Raw genomic sequence first — 14,458 nt, forward strand, 5'->3', positions numbered from 1 at the left:
CGCGCAAAACAAATAACTACACTTGACTTTTGGAAAGTTTTGAATTACTAGATTTATGAATCACCATTACTTTAAAATTTTGGATTTCATGGCTTTTTATAAATTCAACAACTTAAAGCTAGATGATTTTTATTCAATTAAATAGCAAAATAAAGTTATTTTTAGAAAATAAAATATTAATAATAGACGCTTAAAAATTAGTCGACATTTTCGATTCACTAGTTAGAAGCGATAGATGCACTTAAAATCTTTCAAGAAGTTGATAACATTTAGAACTTTTTAGTAATATTTCTGATTCTTCAAAAAAAGGTTTAAGAAGAGAAAGGAGCAAGAGATGAGGCAGAATGACGAGCAAACCCACCAGATGACGCTGCAAGCTGGTCTTCGAACTCTCCACGAAGCAGGACCAGAACTCAAGAGAGCTATTTCAGGAAATTTGGATGATATCCAGACAGAATGTGATGTGCCCATGCATAGAGTAAGTTTACATTTTAATGATGATGTAATTATATTATATGACTGCTTGTCAAATCCTGCCGAAGTTTTAGACTCTCAATGATTTTCTTCGTCTTCACAGAGAAATCACTCACTATTTGGAGGCGTTTGGTCAAGTATACGAAGACATGGTCCGAACAGGCATTTCCATAGGCACCGGAAACATGGAGAACCTCCAGCAGGTAAACAATTAATAAAATTGCACATTACACTGACAAAGCTAATAAATTTACAGTTTCATTGTTTAATTTATTTATATTTATAGATGGTGTCGGCAATCATTTAAGTTCAATGATGCAACGGGAGTACGGAATGGGACCTATACCACTCGCGCCGAATCTGTAAGTTTCTAATGTTTTTTAAAGTTATTAGGGAAAAGCTTGACTAAAAGCACAGAACTAAAACAATTCTAAAATTTCAGTGCCAACGGACAACCGAAAGAGCAAATACCACTAAGACCACTAATCTTCAACGGGGAATCAGAAAAGATATACCAAGTGCTAGAGTAAGTATAAATGTAACTAGTAACACAAATGCTATCGATGTATAACAATGACCATCAAATAAACGGGCTGTGAAACAGCATAACAGTGTAAAACAAACTCAAATGATCGCTTATTGTATTGCAGAAGAACCACAAACGATCTAAAGAACGCTATATACTCAGGTAGTCAAACGTGTGTTATTGCAGTGTTCTTCCTCTCAATTGCACGTAAACTAACAACTTTCTAATGTACTAACACTAACGCTAACACGCACTCGCACACACAGCAATCAAAAGTCGAACTACCCGGAGATGCTGGGTCAGATCGGGCTCGCGTTCGGCTGCGTCAACTACTTGACGACATCCGAGCGGAGCGGGGGCTCCCGGCAGCGGGTGCATCCAGAAGAGGCGACGACGTCACGAGAGCGCTTAGCGGTGCCGAGGAAAGCGTCGCCGGAGGATAAGACGCCGTCGCCCGGGGTAGCAGACGCGTCGATCCAGCCGAAGATATCGCCGCATTTGGCGAGCGAGTGCACGCCGACGACGGAGTCGCGCACGATGACGCTGTACGGCTACAACGCGGCGGCGCGGCTGCCGTTCGCGTTTTCGCACGCGGCGCGCGGCGAGCGGGGCGGCGAGCGGGGCGGCGAGCGGCGCAGCCTGCGCGCGGCGCGCGTGGAGCCGCCGGCAGGTCGGATGGTGCGCAGCGCGTCGTCGGGCGCGGCCCCGCATGCGCCGCGTCGAGTAGAACGCTCGCACTCGCCAGGTCCGCACCGCACGGGAGCTTCCTTCCTTTCTCATTTGTTTCTTGATAACTTAGATTGTCTTATGAGAATTTTATAGCTGGAAAACATTTTAATGTTCAGTACGAAAATTCGTATTAGCCTTTTCAATATTTGTAATTGTCTGTGTCATATTAGTATCTACTTATTTATCCAGGAATCTGTCTTTCTAGAAACTACGATGCTATGAAAAATTACATCAACAAAATGACTTAAAAACTAAGTGTGGGTAACTTGCTGATAATAAATTCCTTTAATTTGGAATCTACACAGTCATTGATTTTAAAAAATATAGTGGTACCTACTTAGATATTATATCAAGCTTAAAAAGAAACTTTCAAGCTTCTTAAAAGTATTTCTATAAGTACCTACCTACGTAGGATTTTGAGATTTGTTAAATTCTAACTTTTTGGTAATAACAACGAAGGGAGCTCCTTACACTACATAACGCTTATTTCACTGACGAACATTCGAGCATTTCAGGAGAAAGCTTTAACTTCTGAACCGACCGAATCAACGATCAACATGGTACGCGTATCCACAACACTCTGCTTCAGCTGATTTCGAATTTTCTCGCAATATTTCACTATTTACATTTTAAAGTAAATACTTTTAATCACACTGACATGAACTTGCACATACTTTAATTGGAAGGTAAAATATTTTTGTATTCCATTTCACTTCCATAACCTCGAGAAAATTTTAACTAACTCAATTACCGAAACTAATCATCAAATTAAAACTAATAGCATGTAAAATAACACGCCACATCCGAAGCTCTTAGAACTGCATTAGTTTAGTTGAGGACCTAGCAGCTTTTAGAAGACATAAATACTTAGTTTCATGTAAAGATGAGTTGGTTTGGAGTAGGGTTTGCACGAAGTTTGTTTAAAATCATGAAATTTTCACGAGGACGGGATGATTTAGATGTGCCGCAAGTATAGCATCAGAAGTCATTGCTTTAGAAGACCAATAGAATTAGGCTGGCTAATACTAGCTTCGAAATGTATGAAATAGATTTTATTATAATAGAATAGACAATTCAATCCTTTTTATCAACTTTGAAATTCAGTTTTGAAACAGTTTTTTTCCAAAATGTAACTTTTGAATAATAATGGAAGAACTATGGTCTCTTAAATGATTCCACATTATTTCTTCTCTTTTTTATCAGAATCATAGTGTAACTTTTAAATTAGTGCTCTACGATGTCTGCTGTAAATAAGAAAAAACATCTAGATATACAAATTGACTATGCCTCACTTGCAGGCGGAGATAGCTCGGGCCGAGGTGTGGTCTCGCTTCCGGGCAGCCCGAGGGGGATCAACAGCTCATCAGTACCCGTTGTTGGATCTGCCGAAAGCTTAGTTACTAGGGTAAAATGAAATTTCGACCAATTGATATTTGATGGAATTCTTTGAATGTAATTTAAAATGCTCACTGATGATTTTGTCGACAGGTACTAGCCGAACAGGGCTTAGGAGCGTATTGTGATGCTGAATTTGTAAGGAACACATCTAGGGAAATGCAAGAGGCTCTTGAAATGACGCAAGAACAGATGGATAGGTAAAAACTTTTTACTTTTTTATCACTTTGTCATTACCTAGTTGAGGAATTGGAATATTAAAAATGCAACAACATTATTGCAGAGCGGCGCACCAACTGATGATACAAGAAAAGAATATTAAACAAGTTCAAAACCAACAACCACAAGTTGTAAGTATTGTTACATTTGCGAGTTGCTTCACCATCTAATTTCAAATTTACATTCAGTGTTAATGACAGCATATAGCATGACAGCATGCACTCCTTATTCCCAATAAATGTTTATCAGAATTAATTACTTACTAACAAATATGTTGCCATTAATGACTAGATAGTGAAGCAAATAAGTTTTCGTAGTGACACTAACCCGACTATTATGGTAAAAATAAATATATAGGGTACGATTTGGGTTATAGGGCGACATCCTAGCCCGCCAGTACCATCCTTTCCACCAGCCCGCGACGATGCCGCCGCCGCCCTACAAGCGGTTATAGCACCAGCTGACCACGAGCTGGACCACGCCGCGCTCCTCGACGCGCAAGATGGGGCACGCGTCTGCAGGCACGGCCGGCGGCACCACAGGCGGAAAAGAAAACGAAAACCAGTGCTGGTTTAGATGTAACCTCTTAAAAACTAGCGTAAACGTTTCTTATTTATGAATACTTCGTAATGCTCTACATTCGAGACTTGATTGGTAATGCTCAAAATTTCTTCAACTTTCTTTCTCTTTATTCTAATTCAATGACCAGGAGGATCAACTTTAGAATATATTTAAATAATTTTTAAAAGGATTTTCTAGTAAACTGTGTGTAACAGTAAAAGTGAGATTTATAGTTCAATAGGGTAATTTAAAATTGGTAAACAATTAGGGCCAAGGTAGATTGTAATGTCAGTCGGCTAGGCTAGACGAAGGTAAGTTTCAATAGAACTAAAACTTGGCCCGATTAGATAATTTTAATATAAAAATGTAATAAATTTTTGGACGAAATTATCTCTAAAAATAAAACAATAATAGGTAAAGGTAATTTTACATGTTATTGTACAGATACGAAAAATGTTACGTTATTGTGTTTATTTATTTTGGATATCTACTTTTAGATATTTTTCGGTATGTTTCAATATAAAATATTTGTCTCTTGTTACTGTCTTGTACTGAATTGGTTTGCTTAGTTAGAAATTTAGAATATTTAATACTAAGCAATGTGTGTTACCTACGCCGAGTTTTATTCAGTTTTCGGCTGAAACACAAACTTTCTGACGTAATTCAAAATTGGCAGCTTGTGTAATGAAACAATTAATATTTATTTCCTCGATTCATAAGACAATATTTAATAGAAAGACTTCAAAGAACTGATTTAAAGATACCCTAGATGCAGGGATTTCCAATTTTCAGTAGTGTGGGGAGCCTAATTTATAAGATTAAAGCATTATTATAACTAGCTAAGGTCACTTGCCAATCTACTGTGCATGCCAGGATCAGAAGTAACGACAAGTGGTAGCCGTAGTTTTAGTTTCGCTTCAAAAATACTTCTTACTTGCTAATTCATTTTATAAATTATGCTCCTCTTGGTAACGTAGTGTCGACCACTTTTTTTAAAGCAAATCTACTTTAATGGTGCCAAACTGTAGCTTTAATGGCACCACCCACAAAAAAAAGTCACTTTTATTGATTCGTATTTGATTATTAGAGATTTAATAAAAATTTCAACCATGATTAACGCAGTTGAAATCATGCTTGATCTTTATCATCCTGAAAAAACTATAATGAACTGTGTAACACGGCTTGTGTTCATTAGGATCTGTAAATTTAGCTAAGTAGGTCTCTTGGTCCTGTTTATCTTTATGTCCATTGTCTTTTGGGATTGTTTTATTTTATTAAATACTTACGTGCGTGATATATCGGAGGCATCAATGATTTTTTTACAGTAGGTAGGAAATAATTAGGTTTTCCTTAAGCACGTCGTGCGCGGCGGTATTGAATGTTACATGATACGCGCTTTCTTATAGAGAAAGTTCGTGATGGATTCAATTAGTTACCTTATAAAGCAAAAAAAAACCTAGGTACTTACCTATATGGCACACACACCAAAAGCATTTAATATTGTCCTTATTCGGTTAACCATTAAAAGATACCACTTACTTACTTTCATTTATCTTCATTCGTCAACATCCCAATTTTTGTAGTTTAAAATACCTCTTACCATATTTTATGTTTAATATTTTTATGTGGATATTAACCACACAGTTGACTGATTCCCAAACGCTGAAAAGGCAGTTTTAGTACCTACATAAACAGCTTCGCTCGTTGGTAATCGCCTCACTCACTAGACAGTTGTCGCTAGTAGCGCTAGTGTCGACATAATGAAGGGTAGGTAGTATTAAAATCATACAACTCAACCTACCCACTTTATTCAAACGCGTAAATGCCTCATTTACTATACAACCACAGTGTTATTAGAGTAGCAAAATAAATGAAAGAAATACCAGTGTACTTCTAGTTCTAAGAAAACCCCTAGAAAGTGTCCTTTTAATGTTTGATAAAGCGACGTAGCCTAGAATCGTGAACGCCCTCGCCCGTAAATCACATTCCTCTAGAATTAAGACATTTTAACCTTTGAAGATTTTTTGAGTTTACAGAAAAGGAAGCTTCCAACTTAATTTACCTTTAGAGGCTTCCGGAAAATCTAATGTGCCAACTTTGCAATATGAAGCAAAAGCAATTCTGACATTTTTATTACCATGGAGGAGAGTTATGAATCTTTACTTTACAATATCACTTGTGCCTTTATTCCTGTGATGCGGATTTTAGTCCGCGTGCGTGTAAAAAAACACGTTGCTAGTTGCGGACGACTAAGATTTAGTTAGTATTGTGTGTCCGCAGCCAGCCTTCCCGCGTAACGCGTGCGTGTAGTCCGTAATAAGAAAAACATTAACGAATAAAACCGCACGCGTGCCGAAATCTGCATCACAGGAAAAAGGCACTAATTTGTAATCTTTTCTAACAAAATAAGTAATTTTTATTATATTAATATTTTGGTCTTTACACTGTGTAGCAGTTTCCTAATTTATTACATTTTTGTCTCAAATACAATTGGACTGTTATTCTATTATTTTATAATTACTTTACCTACTTTTAAAGAAATAACTAAGTAGATGCCTATTATTGTTGTGCATTCAAAGTTACTTAAAGTTCAAGTAGGTAATGCTATTTGGGAAAAGTGAGATAATTTTAAATATCCAATCAAGTTGTATGTGTAAATAATGTACAATATACAAAACTCATACTATGAGGCCATCATTTTAAGTATGTAGTTCCATTTTTATATGCTAGCGAGGTGGCTAGGTAACTTTGTACATAAATGTGTAAATAAAAACATAAGTGAAAGATATATTTATTCCGTCAATCATATTAAATTGATTATTAATTATCTATTTATTGTTTAAAAGAAACATTGTAAAATTGTTTTCATATAATTAAAAGATGAGAGAATCAAAACAAGCAATTTTATTTTAGTTGCCCCTAATGTGTAGTATCGAACCCAATACAAACAGAAGGAAAATGGGAAAGTTTAAATGAAAGAAAGTATATTTTTGATAATATTTATTTATCAATCAAAGTTCCTCTGACTCTCTTCTCTGTAGCCTGTGCAGGGGTCTCCGCTTGCCTCTTGTTCATTCCCTTCCTTTCCAACTGCTTCTCAATAATCCTGGCATTGTTAGCATAGCTATCGGCAACCTCCCTAGCTTCAATTTCATCTTCCTCCTCATCTATAGTTGAAACTGTGACAGAACTGAATTTACCCATATTCTTTGTGTGTTTTGTCACCATAATCTTCTTAGGTTGAGCCAAAGCGACCTGTTTGTATATGTCTGTAACACCCCCTTCCCCGGCCGACTGAACAAGTGCCCCTCTCATTATAAAGGCAATATTACTGTCTTGATCATGCTTGTAGTATAATGGTACAGCACATTTCTTGCACTTTAATCTGTACTGCCTTTCAATACCTTTCTCTCGCTTCAAGTATATCGTCTCGTCTGGGTCGGAAGTGATTTTGTGAGCGTGTTTCGAGCCGTCAATGACTCTTGCACCATCGGTAGGTCGCAAAGGCAGACGATCTATAGTACAGTCCAATATCAGCGTCATTTGACCGCAAATGCAATAGTAAATGTGCAGTGGTTTGGTCTCATTGTACTCCTCTTGGTCTTTCGTGTCTGAACATACAATACTTCTTGATACAACTTTTGGCATGGTGATAGGAACAGGAGATTTGTAATGAAGAAAATTCACCAAAAATACAGTCTTCTTAGAACACAAACGATAGCCACTAAGACAAGGTAAACGAAAAGGGTAATGAAATAAAAAATATATACGAATATGAAAATAATTTCAAATCTTGAAGATACCGCGGATTTATCCAAATATTTACGAATTTGTACGCAAAAATCCGCAAAATGTTTTTCGTGTTTTTTACGAAGTATTTTGACAGTTGACGCTGACAGTTGTTTTCTTTTCACATTTTGTTGTAGCATTGGACCAGTAAATTTTAATCCAATTAATGATTTTGAGCGTGTATCCGAACTGAATTTTAGGAGATGATACCGTTATTTTAACGGTATTTTGTCTATGGTTCTTGTTTTAATGTTGGCACCACTTACTGTCAACTTCACACTGCTGCGATTGTCTTTTATTCCACAGATTTGTTGCACATGTTCATCGATTTCTGTGGAATTTAGGGAAAGTAATACCGAAAATCTTGTTAAAATGGGTGGTATAGCAAGCAGATACCGTGTTCACAATTCAGGGCTTACCAGCACCGATATGAAAAACATAGAAAGTGAGAGCAAACGTGAAAACCCGGGCACATTGGATGAATTACATAAAAAGACCAAAGGTGAGCTTTTTAGGCGTTTTATCGATATTTTTACATGTTAAATATGGTATAGATCCTTTACAGTACCACATACAATGGTTTTTATTAAACATTCAGTCAGAAATGGCTTGTAAACAAACATTTGATGCGCTCGAAAAGTTGGGTTATCTTGTGATGTAATATAAGCCTTTTCATGGATACAACTATCAGTTCAAGGTCTAAACATACTAAAATATTAATTCATTGCTAAAAAGCACGCTTTACACTTATGACATGTCCATTTTTTGCTCAATTTCTCATGCTTGGTGGTCTCATACTGTTTACGATAAGGTTATCGGCATCCCTATTGAGCAATTTGAAGTACCTTCGTGCCTTTTGAAACTCATGAAAATGCTGCACACTTCTTATGATACTGATAGTACAGTAATAATTTTCAATTCAGCTTATTTACAGAGTTAATAGAATTTAGGTCAAACCAACAAATAGGTTTCATATCTCAAGTGACATTATTGCTTATTGTTCTTTCATTCAATTGAAAGTCAATTGATTCAATCATAAATTCAATTTCTTTTTAAAAAGGTGTCTACAATCTTTATCTCTTCCAGTAGATTATAATTTTATGTCTCCAATTTTCAGATGTAATGCCAGTTAATTTTGAAGGAGGCAAATTAATGGTGAATAAGGGCATTTCTAATCATTTCCAGGTAAGTTTCATCTTTTACAAATCTTGAAATCATTTCCAATAAGATTTAATTTCAATTTTATACTTTTAAAGCTTATAACTTTTTACTAATTCAGAATTATTTTTTTCTACTTCCTTAGATGTCGCACACATTAACAATGAGTTCAGCACAAAACGGATACAAATTAGGAGCCACGTACATCGGCACAAAGCAAATCTCCCCAACAGAGGCATTCCCCGTAGTGCTAGGAGATGTAGACCCAGCCGGCAACGTCAACTTCAATCTTATACACCAGCTCACTTCGGAGATCAGAGTCAAGGGTGCTGCTCAGGTATGTCATTTTTTAGGATTTTTTAAACAAATTACTAATAGACTTGTTAACCCCACCAGCTAAGATTAACGTAAGCTTGTGTTAATTAAATAAATAGTCCAGCGAATGATGGAATTCAAACAACCACCCCTGGAATTGGCAGTCTGACACTGACATTGTTGGGCTAATGTAGCCTCCATGTCATGACATGCACTTTTTTGATGATTGCACTGAACATTTTTTTTTTTTCAATTTTATTTTTATGTGATTTCAGATTCAAGAATGCAAGCTCACCGCCACGCAAGGCACTCTAGAGTACAAAGGCTCGGACTACACAATTGCAATGGCAGTTGGCAAGCCAGACTTCAGTGAAAAGTCTGCTGTCTTCGTGGGACACTATTTACAGGTAATCTTTAGTTTTAAAACAGAACCCAAGCTTTCACTGACACACAAAAAAACTTAGACAGACCTGTGAGGTCACTTTTTCATTTGTTGACTTCAAGTGTGGAATTGTGGATGTGCTAAGAGAAAAAAAGTTTCCTTGTATACTTAATTGCATTTAAATTATCTTATCATAAGTGGCAACTTATGAATTTTGCAGTAAACATGTTATGTATTAATTTTTACTACTGTGTCAATAAAGTTTTTCTTCCTTTATTAAAACATATCCATACAGTCGTAATTAAAATTTCTTAGCGATTACAGTCGCTTCTCAAACTAAATTTTAACGACTTGAAAAAATTGAACTGCCTAAGGCTTTTTAACACTGTGGATAACACTTAGTTCTAAGCACTTTTAGTTATAGTAATTCCATGTATGCGTATTTGTCTTGTTGGTTGTCCTAATAAATAAAATAAAATAACAAACCAAGTTCCGAGTTTCGAGTGTCCGATATTTCGGCACCGTTGCAAGCAATCCCTCAATAATTATACTGTTAGTGACCATGAAAGTTTATAACAATATAAACAATTTGTGTAAAGACTCCCTAACATCGTCATCAAACCAAGTGTGTAAAGATACCGTTTTGAATAAACATAATTAATGTTAATCTTACCGGAAAACGCAGCATGGGACGTCCACCCACAAGGTGGACCGACGACATCGTAAAGGTATCAGGAAAGCGCTGGACGCAGGCCGCTACCAACCGGGCAACATGGAAAGCATTGGGGGAGGCCTATGTTCAGCAATGGCTGTGATGATTATGATGACGAATGAATGTTTGTATTCAGTCGGTGACGCGGCGGCTGGCGCTGGGAGCCGAGCTGGTGTACCAGGCGGGCGCGCGCGTCATGGGCGGCGAGATTGCCATCGCGTCCGCTGCGGCCAGATATACCATGGACGGTGAGTACTTCAAGGGATCTACGTCAACAAAGTCACTAGACGTCAGCGTTGCCAGTTTTTTTTTTTCACCAAGTCGGGACTTTGGTACTTTTTAAGTGAAAATAGCGGGATTCTTCCGTCAGAAGCGGGACATAGTAAAAAAACGTATACAATCAAACGTATCAAATATTTATCTTTTTATTTGACTTAAAATTACGTTTACGTGACAATAGATAGCAAAAGTAGCCATAGAAAATGTATTTTAACAAAAAAATAATATTTTAAATCAGATTTACTCTATCGTTAAATTCGTCTTTAGAATAAAATAAAGCTTGTAAAAAGAAAAAAAAACTAAATATTTATTATTTAGAATAATATGGCGTTTCAAACAATAGTCTGGTGAAGTGAGTGTCTCTCTCCGAAAAGCGGGACCGAGCCTGTCCCGCGCGGGACATATAAATTTGATTTAAAAATCGGGACGTCTGGCAACGCTGCTAGACGTGTAGTGTAGTCCTGAATTAGTAGGCACTTTTTTATTATTATTTTATAAATATTATAGCACATTCCACATAACAGTTTTATTTAATTAATCCGTATTGTTTGTGGCCCCACTTTGGTAAAAACCTCCTCCATCATTTTCCACCTTTCCCTGTCGCTTGCTATGAGCATAGGCACTTATACACCGTTCCAAATATTGCTTGCCCTAACACCACTTCAGGACAACAGATCAGTTGGTACTAAGAAATAGCTAAAGAAACTCCGACACCTTTGTGATTCTGATATTTTGTTATATTTATCTGTTTTCAGATTCCGAAGTGTCAGCCACATTAGGTGCTGCGGGCTTCCACTTGTGCTACTTTAAGCAAGCTAGTGAACAGTTACAGGTATGCAATCAATATCATAAACAATTTCTACAGCAATTGTTTAGAATGCTAACAAAAAAAACAACTCACACATGTTTCTATTTTACTGGCAATAAAATTATGAAAAAATAAGCATAATATTACAAGTAACAATAGATTAATATAAATTCTTGGAATAGGCCTTCAATGTGACTGTTTTGTTCATTCATAAAATCTTACACAGTACTTCATCAATCACTAACTGATATTTTGCTGTTCATTCCACAGATAGTAGCTGAGATAGACACTTCGTTCCGTGGCATGGAGTCCGTAGGCACTATCGGTTATCAAGTCACCATACCTAAAGCTGAATTGGTCTTCAGAGGTTAGTATCCGAACAGTTATCAGTTTTTTATGTCATTTATGTCTATAAATTAAAATTATAAAATTTGAACTAGCCTATTCTAAAATCGTACTTAGGTTTAAATTAATATGCACTGAAGTACGAGTATTCCTACTTTAAAATAAAATTGATGTACACTGCTAGTCTTCTTCTTTTTTGATGATGTTGGCAATACACGTCGAGGTCGACTTGATTTGTGCCATTTTCAAGTATTTATGTGATACGAGTTACAAAATGAGATCAAGTAATGATATAATGAAGGATGATAGATGATACCCCTTCCCACCCTTTGAGTCTCAGTAAAGTTGTGGTGCTTTACTGAGACCTCCTATGGACAACTTGAGAGAACCCGAAGAATCACGATGCACTGTTTTGCTTCACTTGCCCACACTCATGCACGTTCACGAACATTCAATGGTTAATAATCCACCATTATTACACATTAATAGTCGCCTAAACACGAATTTGAGGAAATAAAACAAAACCGCTAACATGACGCTTCAGATTCCCGCCAAGAAGTCACACTGCTAGTCTAATCATCATTAGCTTAATAAAGTCCATTGCATGAAATACCCCACAATCTGCTTCATCTTACCCTGTCTTCAGTTAGTCACATGTTTCAATGTTGTCACTTTCAAGCTGGAAGGCGTCCTAAAGAATGCTTTGCTGATTACGTTACAGAACATTCCTATAAGTTTTGATATTCTTTCCAGGCATGGCAGACTCCAACTGGAACATTGGAGCCGTTCTGGAAAAGAAACTCCAACCGCTTCCGTTCACATTTGCCCTGTCCGGGATGGCGAACCAGGCAAAACAACAGTTCAAGTTCGGCTGCGGACTCATCATCGGTTAAGACAGTGTGTGATGTTAGTGCTTCACCAGTGATGTTACTATGGTGGAATGGTAAATGTACGGTGAACATTTTGATGCTAGCGACTGATGCTTGGGTTATATTGATACTTAGCAGTGGTTGTATAAAACCTACTTAAAAATAAGGTAAGTCCATTTGACTGGGTATTTTTAAATTGTTTAAATGGACTTGGTGATTACAGTCCCAATGTGTGTGCAATTTCGTTACTATTTAATAATGGAAACCCTTCACAAAGTCTAATTAAGTCGCTATTATCTAAATATCACTTATATTTATCATTCTTATCTCAAGATGTGGTACAGGTCAGTGTCCTACAATACAACTAACGTTAACCCAACAAAACTAAATGGTATCCCAAAACATTTTATATCGATGTTACATTTATCGAATTTTATTTTAGCATTTATACCCTATACTTTTATGTGCAAAATTCCATTTTATTAAATTAGCTAAGTCTCATCACGTTTAGAGCTAAAAGTGTACCATTGACAAAATCAAGTTGCTCGAGTAATAAAATATATTGGTGACGATTCATGATTGTGACATAAAATAATTATTGGTGTGGTGATGAAGGATGGTTGTAGTCACTTGTGTTGTTTAGTTTAAAACTACAGGCCAATTCTGATACTTGACATCACATGAACGGTAGGAACGGTTCATGATCTGATGACAACAACTTTACTGATGTCAGTGTTAGAATTAGCCCCTTTGACTGTATTTCTGCACTTTGTGTTGTGGATGTGCGGTAAAGTTTGATTTGGTCGCTCTCGTGTTGTAATAAGAATTTTCCCAAGACTAAAAATGTTAAGATATGCCCATAATAAAATGTTATTCCGTTGACTCGCGACGAAAACAACGTAATAAACTGTGTAGGTATGTCGTTGCGCCGAGACTATAATTATGCAGTTGTGAATAATGGAAATCTTTAAAAACAAGTATGTTCAATGTCTCGATTCTTTCTGATAACATAAACGAGAATGAGTATACGATATTTACAATATTTTACACAACCCACAACACAAACTGATTTAATTTTAATTGCGAATGCGCGAAACCTGCCATCTTGTATTGAGTTATCGGTTTTTCTTATATACTTGTGCGTTTGTTGTATAAAGATTGCTACGCACCAGAACAGCATTTATGTAGACATGCCACTCTAGGAGGATTATTTTCCACTTAATTTTATCGTATACTATATGCTATTTTTTACTATAAAATAATATAGTTATTTTTATTAATGTTTTGAAGTGTGGTTGAGGTTTTTCAGCTCAAAATAATTGTATTTGTATGAATGTTGCAGTATTTGTTTTTCACACTACTCACCAAAGACCTTATTGATTTATTTTGCTCATAAATTACTTTTCCTAAATCCTTTTTCTTCTCCTCTGTAACGTGCAATTTTAAGAACTGGCAAGTTATCACACCATAGACAATATTTTTGCCTTAACAATGATCGCAAACAGTTTTTAATGATTTTTTCTTTAAAAGCAAGTATTGTCTATGGACCGAAACCTAGAGTGGCTAACCTGAGTCCTATCGCGAAGCGTTATGTATGATTGTAGATAGAAAATGGCGTAATGTATATAGGGCCTGTTGTTAAAATGTTTATTTTTAATAGAGTTATGTTAATAAATCAATATGGTGTTTTATTTATGTATCTTTTGTATTATTTTGCATCATTGAATCTGAGTGTAATTTTAGGAGGGTATTTGTAAATTTGAAAACATTTTGTATTAATAAGGGTTTTCGCGATTGAAAAATCTGCCAGATGGCAATACGTAGACGCGAGGTCCAAATGCTGCATGATTGGTTATTTTTGACATGACATTCAAAATCCACCAATCACGCAGCAGTC

At 36.3% G+C, this 14,458-nt stretch overlaps 3 protein-coding genes across 4 annotated transcripts in view; 2 read left to right on the forward strand and 1 right to left on the reverse strand.

Annotated features, from left to right (window-relative positions):
• The window catches only part of LOC135084299 (muscle calcium channel subunit alpha-1-like), a 30,150-nt gene extending 25,254 nt beyond the window's left edge, over positions 1-4,896 (forward strand). Inside the window, exons 37-45 of one of the 2 annotated variants that reach the window (XM_063979106.1) lie at positions 310-478; positions 578-677; positions 761-836; positions 917-1,000; positions 1,125-1,162; positions 3,028-3,134; positions 3,218-3,324; positions 3,408-3,474; positions 3,701-4,896. In XM_063979106.1, coding sequence (XP_063835176.1) covers positions 310-478; positions 578-677; positions 761-836; positions 917-1,000; positions 1,125-1,162; positions 3,028-3,134; positions 3,218-3,324; positions 3,408-3,474; positions 3,701-3,919 — 967 coding nt within the window. In that variant the 3' untranslated portion in view covers positions 3,920-4,896. The remainder of the gene's footprint in view (positions 1-309; positions 479-577; positions 678-760; positions 837-916; positions 1,001-1,124; positions 1,163-3,027; positions 3,135-3,217; positions 3,325-3,407; positions 3,475-3,700) is intronic. The other variant, XM_063979107.1, reaches the window with a different exon arrangement.
• A 1,993-nt stretch (positions 4,897-6,889) lies between these two features.
• Positions 6,890-7,798, reverse strand: LOC135084253 (STING ER exit protein). Its single transcript, XM_063979027.1, has one exon. The coding sequence runs from the start codon at positions 7,550-7,552 to the stop codon at positions 6,905-6,907; it is 648 nt and encodes a 215-aa protein (XP_063835097.1). The 5' UTR covers positions 7,553-7,798; the 3' UTR covers positions 6,890-6,904.
• A 173-nt stretch (positions 7,799-7,971) lies between these two features.
• On the forward strand, positions 7,972-14,240 carry LOC135084259 (mitochondrial import receptor subunit TOM40 homolog 1-like). Its single transcript, XM_063979038.1, has 8 exons — positions 7,972-8,195; positions 8,811-8,878; positions 8,997-9,188; positions 9,442-9,573; positions 10,397-10,508; positions 11,295-11,371; positions 11,618-11,714; positions 12,446-14,240. The coding sequence occupies exons 1-8, from the start codon at positions 8,066-8,068 to the stop codon at positions 12,583-12,585; spliced, it is 948 nt and encodes a 315-aa protein (XP_063835108.1). The 5' UTR covers positions 7,972-8,065; the 3' UTR covers positions 12,586-14,240.
• The last annotated feature ends 218 nt before the right edge of the window (positions 14,241-14,458 follow it).

Source organism: Ostrinia nubilalis, chromosome 25 (genome assembly GCF_963855985.1).
Source record: "Ostrinia nubilalis chromosome 25, ilOstNubi1.1, whole genome shotgun sequence".
Classification (NCBI taxonomy): domain Eukaryota; kingdom Metazoa; phylum Arthropoda; class Insecta; order Lepidoptera; family Crambidae; genus Ostrinia; species Ostrinia nubilalis.

Bases quoted from the DNA above. Each gene is read 5' to 3' on its own strand.
- LOC135084253 (XM_063979027.1), bottom strand. From the start codon at position 7,552: ATGCCAAAAGTTGTATCAAGAAGTATTGTATGTTCAGACACGAAAGAC.
- LOC135084259 (XM_063979038.1), top strand. From the start codon at position 8,066: ATGGGTGGTATAGCAAGCAGATACCGTGTTCACAATTCAGGGCTTACC. The intron at 8,879-8,996 runs GTAAGTTTCATC...CTACTTCCTTAG, and splicing joins GCATTTCTAATCATTTCCAG to ATGTCGCACACATTAACAAT. The intron at 9,189-9,441 runs GTATGTCATTTT...ATGTGATTTCAG, and splicing joins GAGTCAAGGGTGCTGCTCAG to ATTCAAGAATGCAAGCTCAC.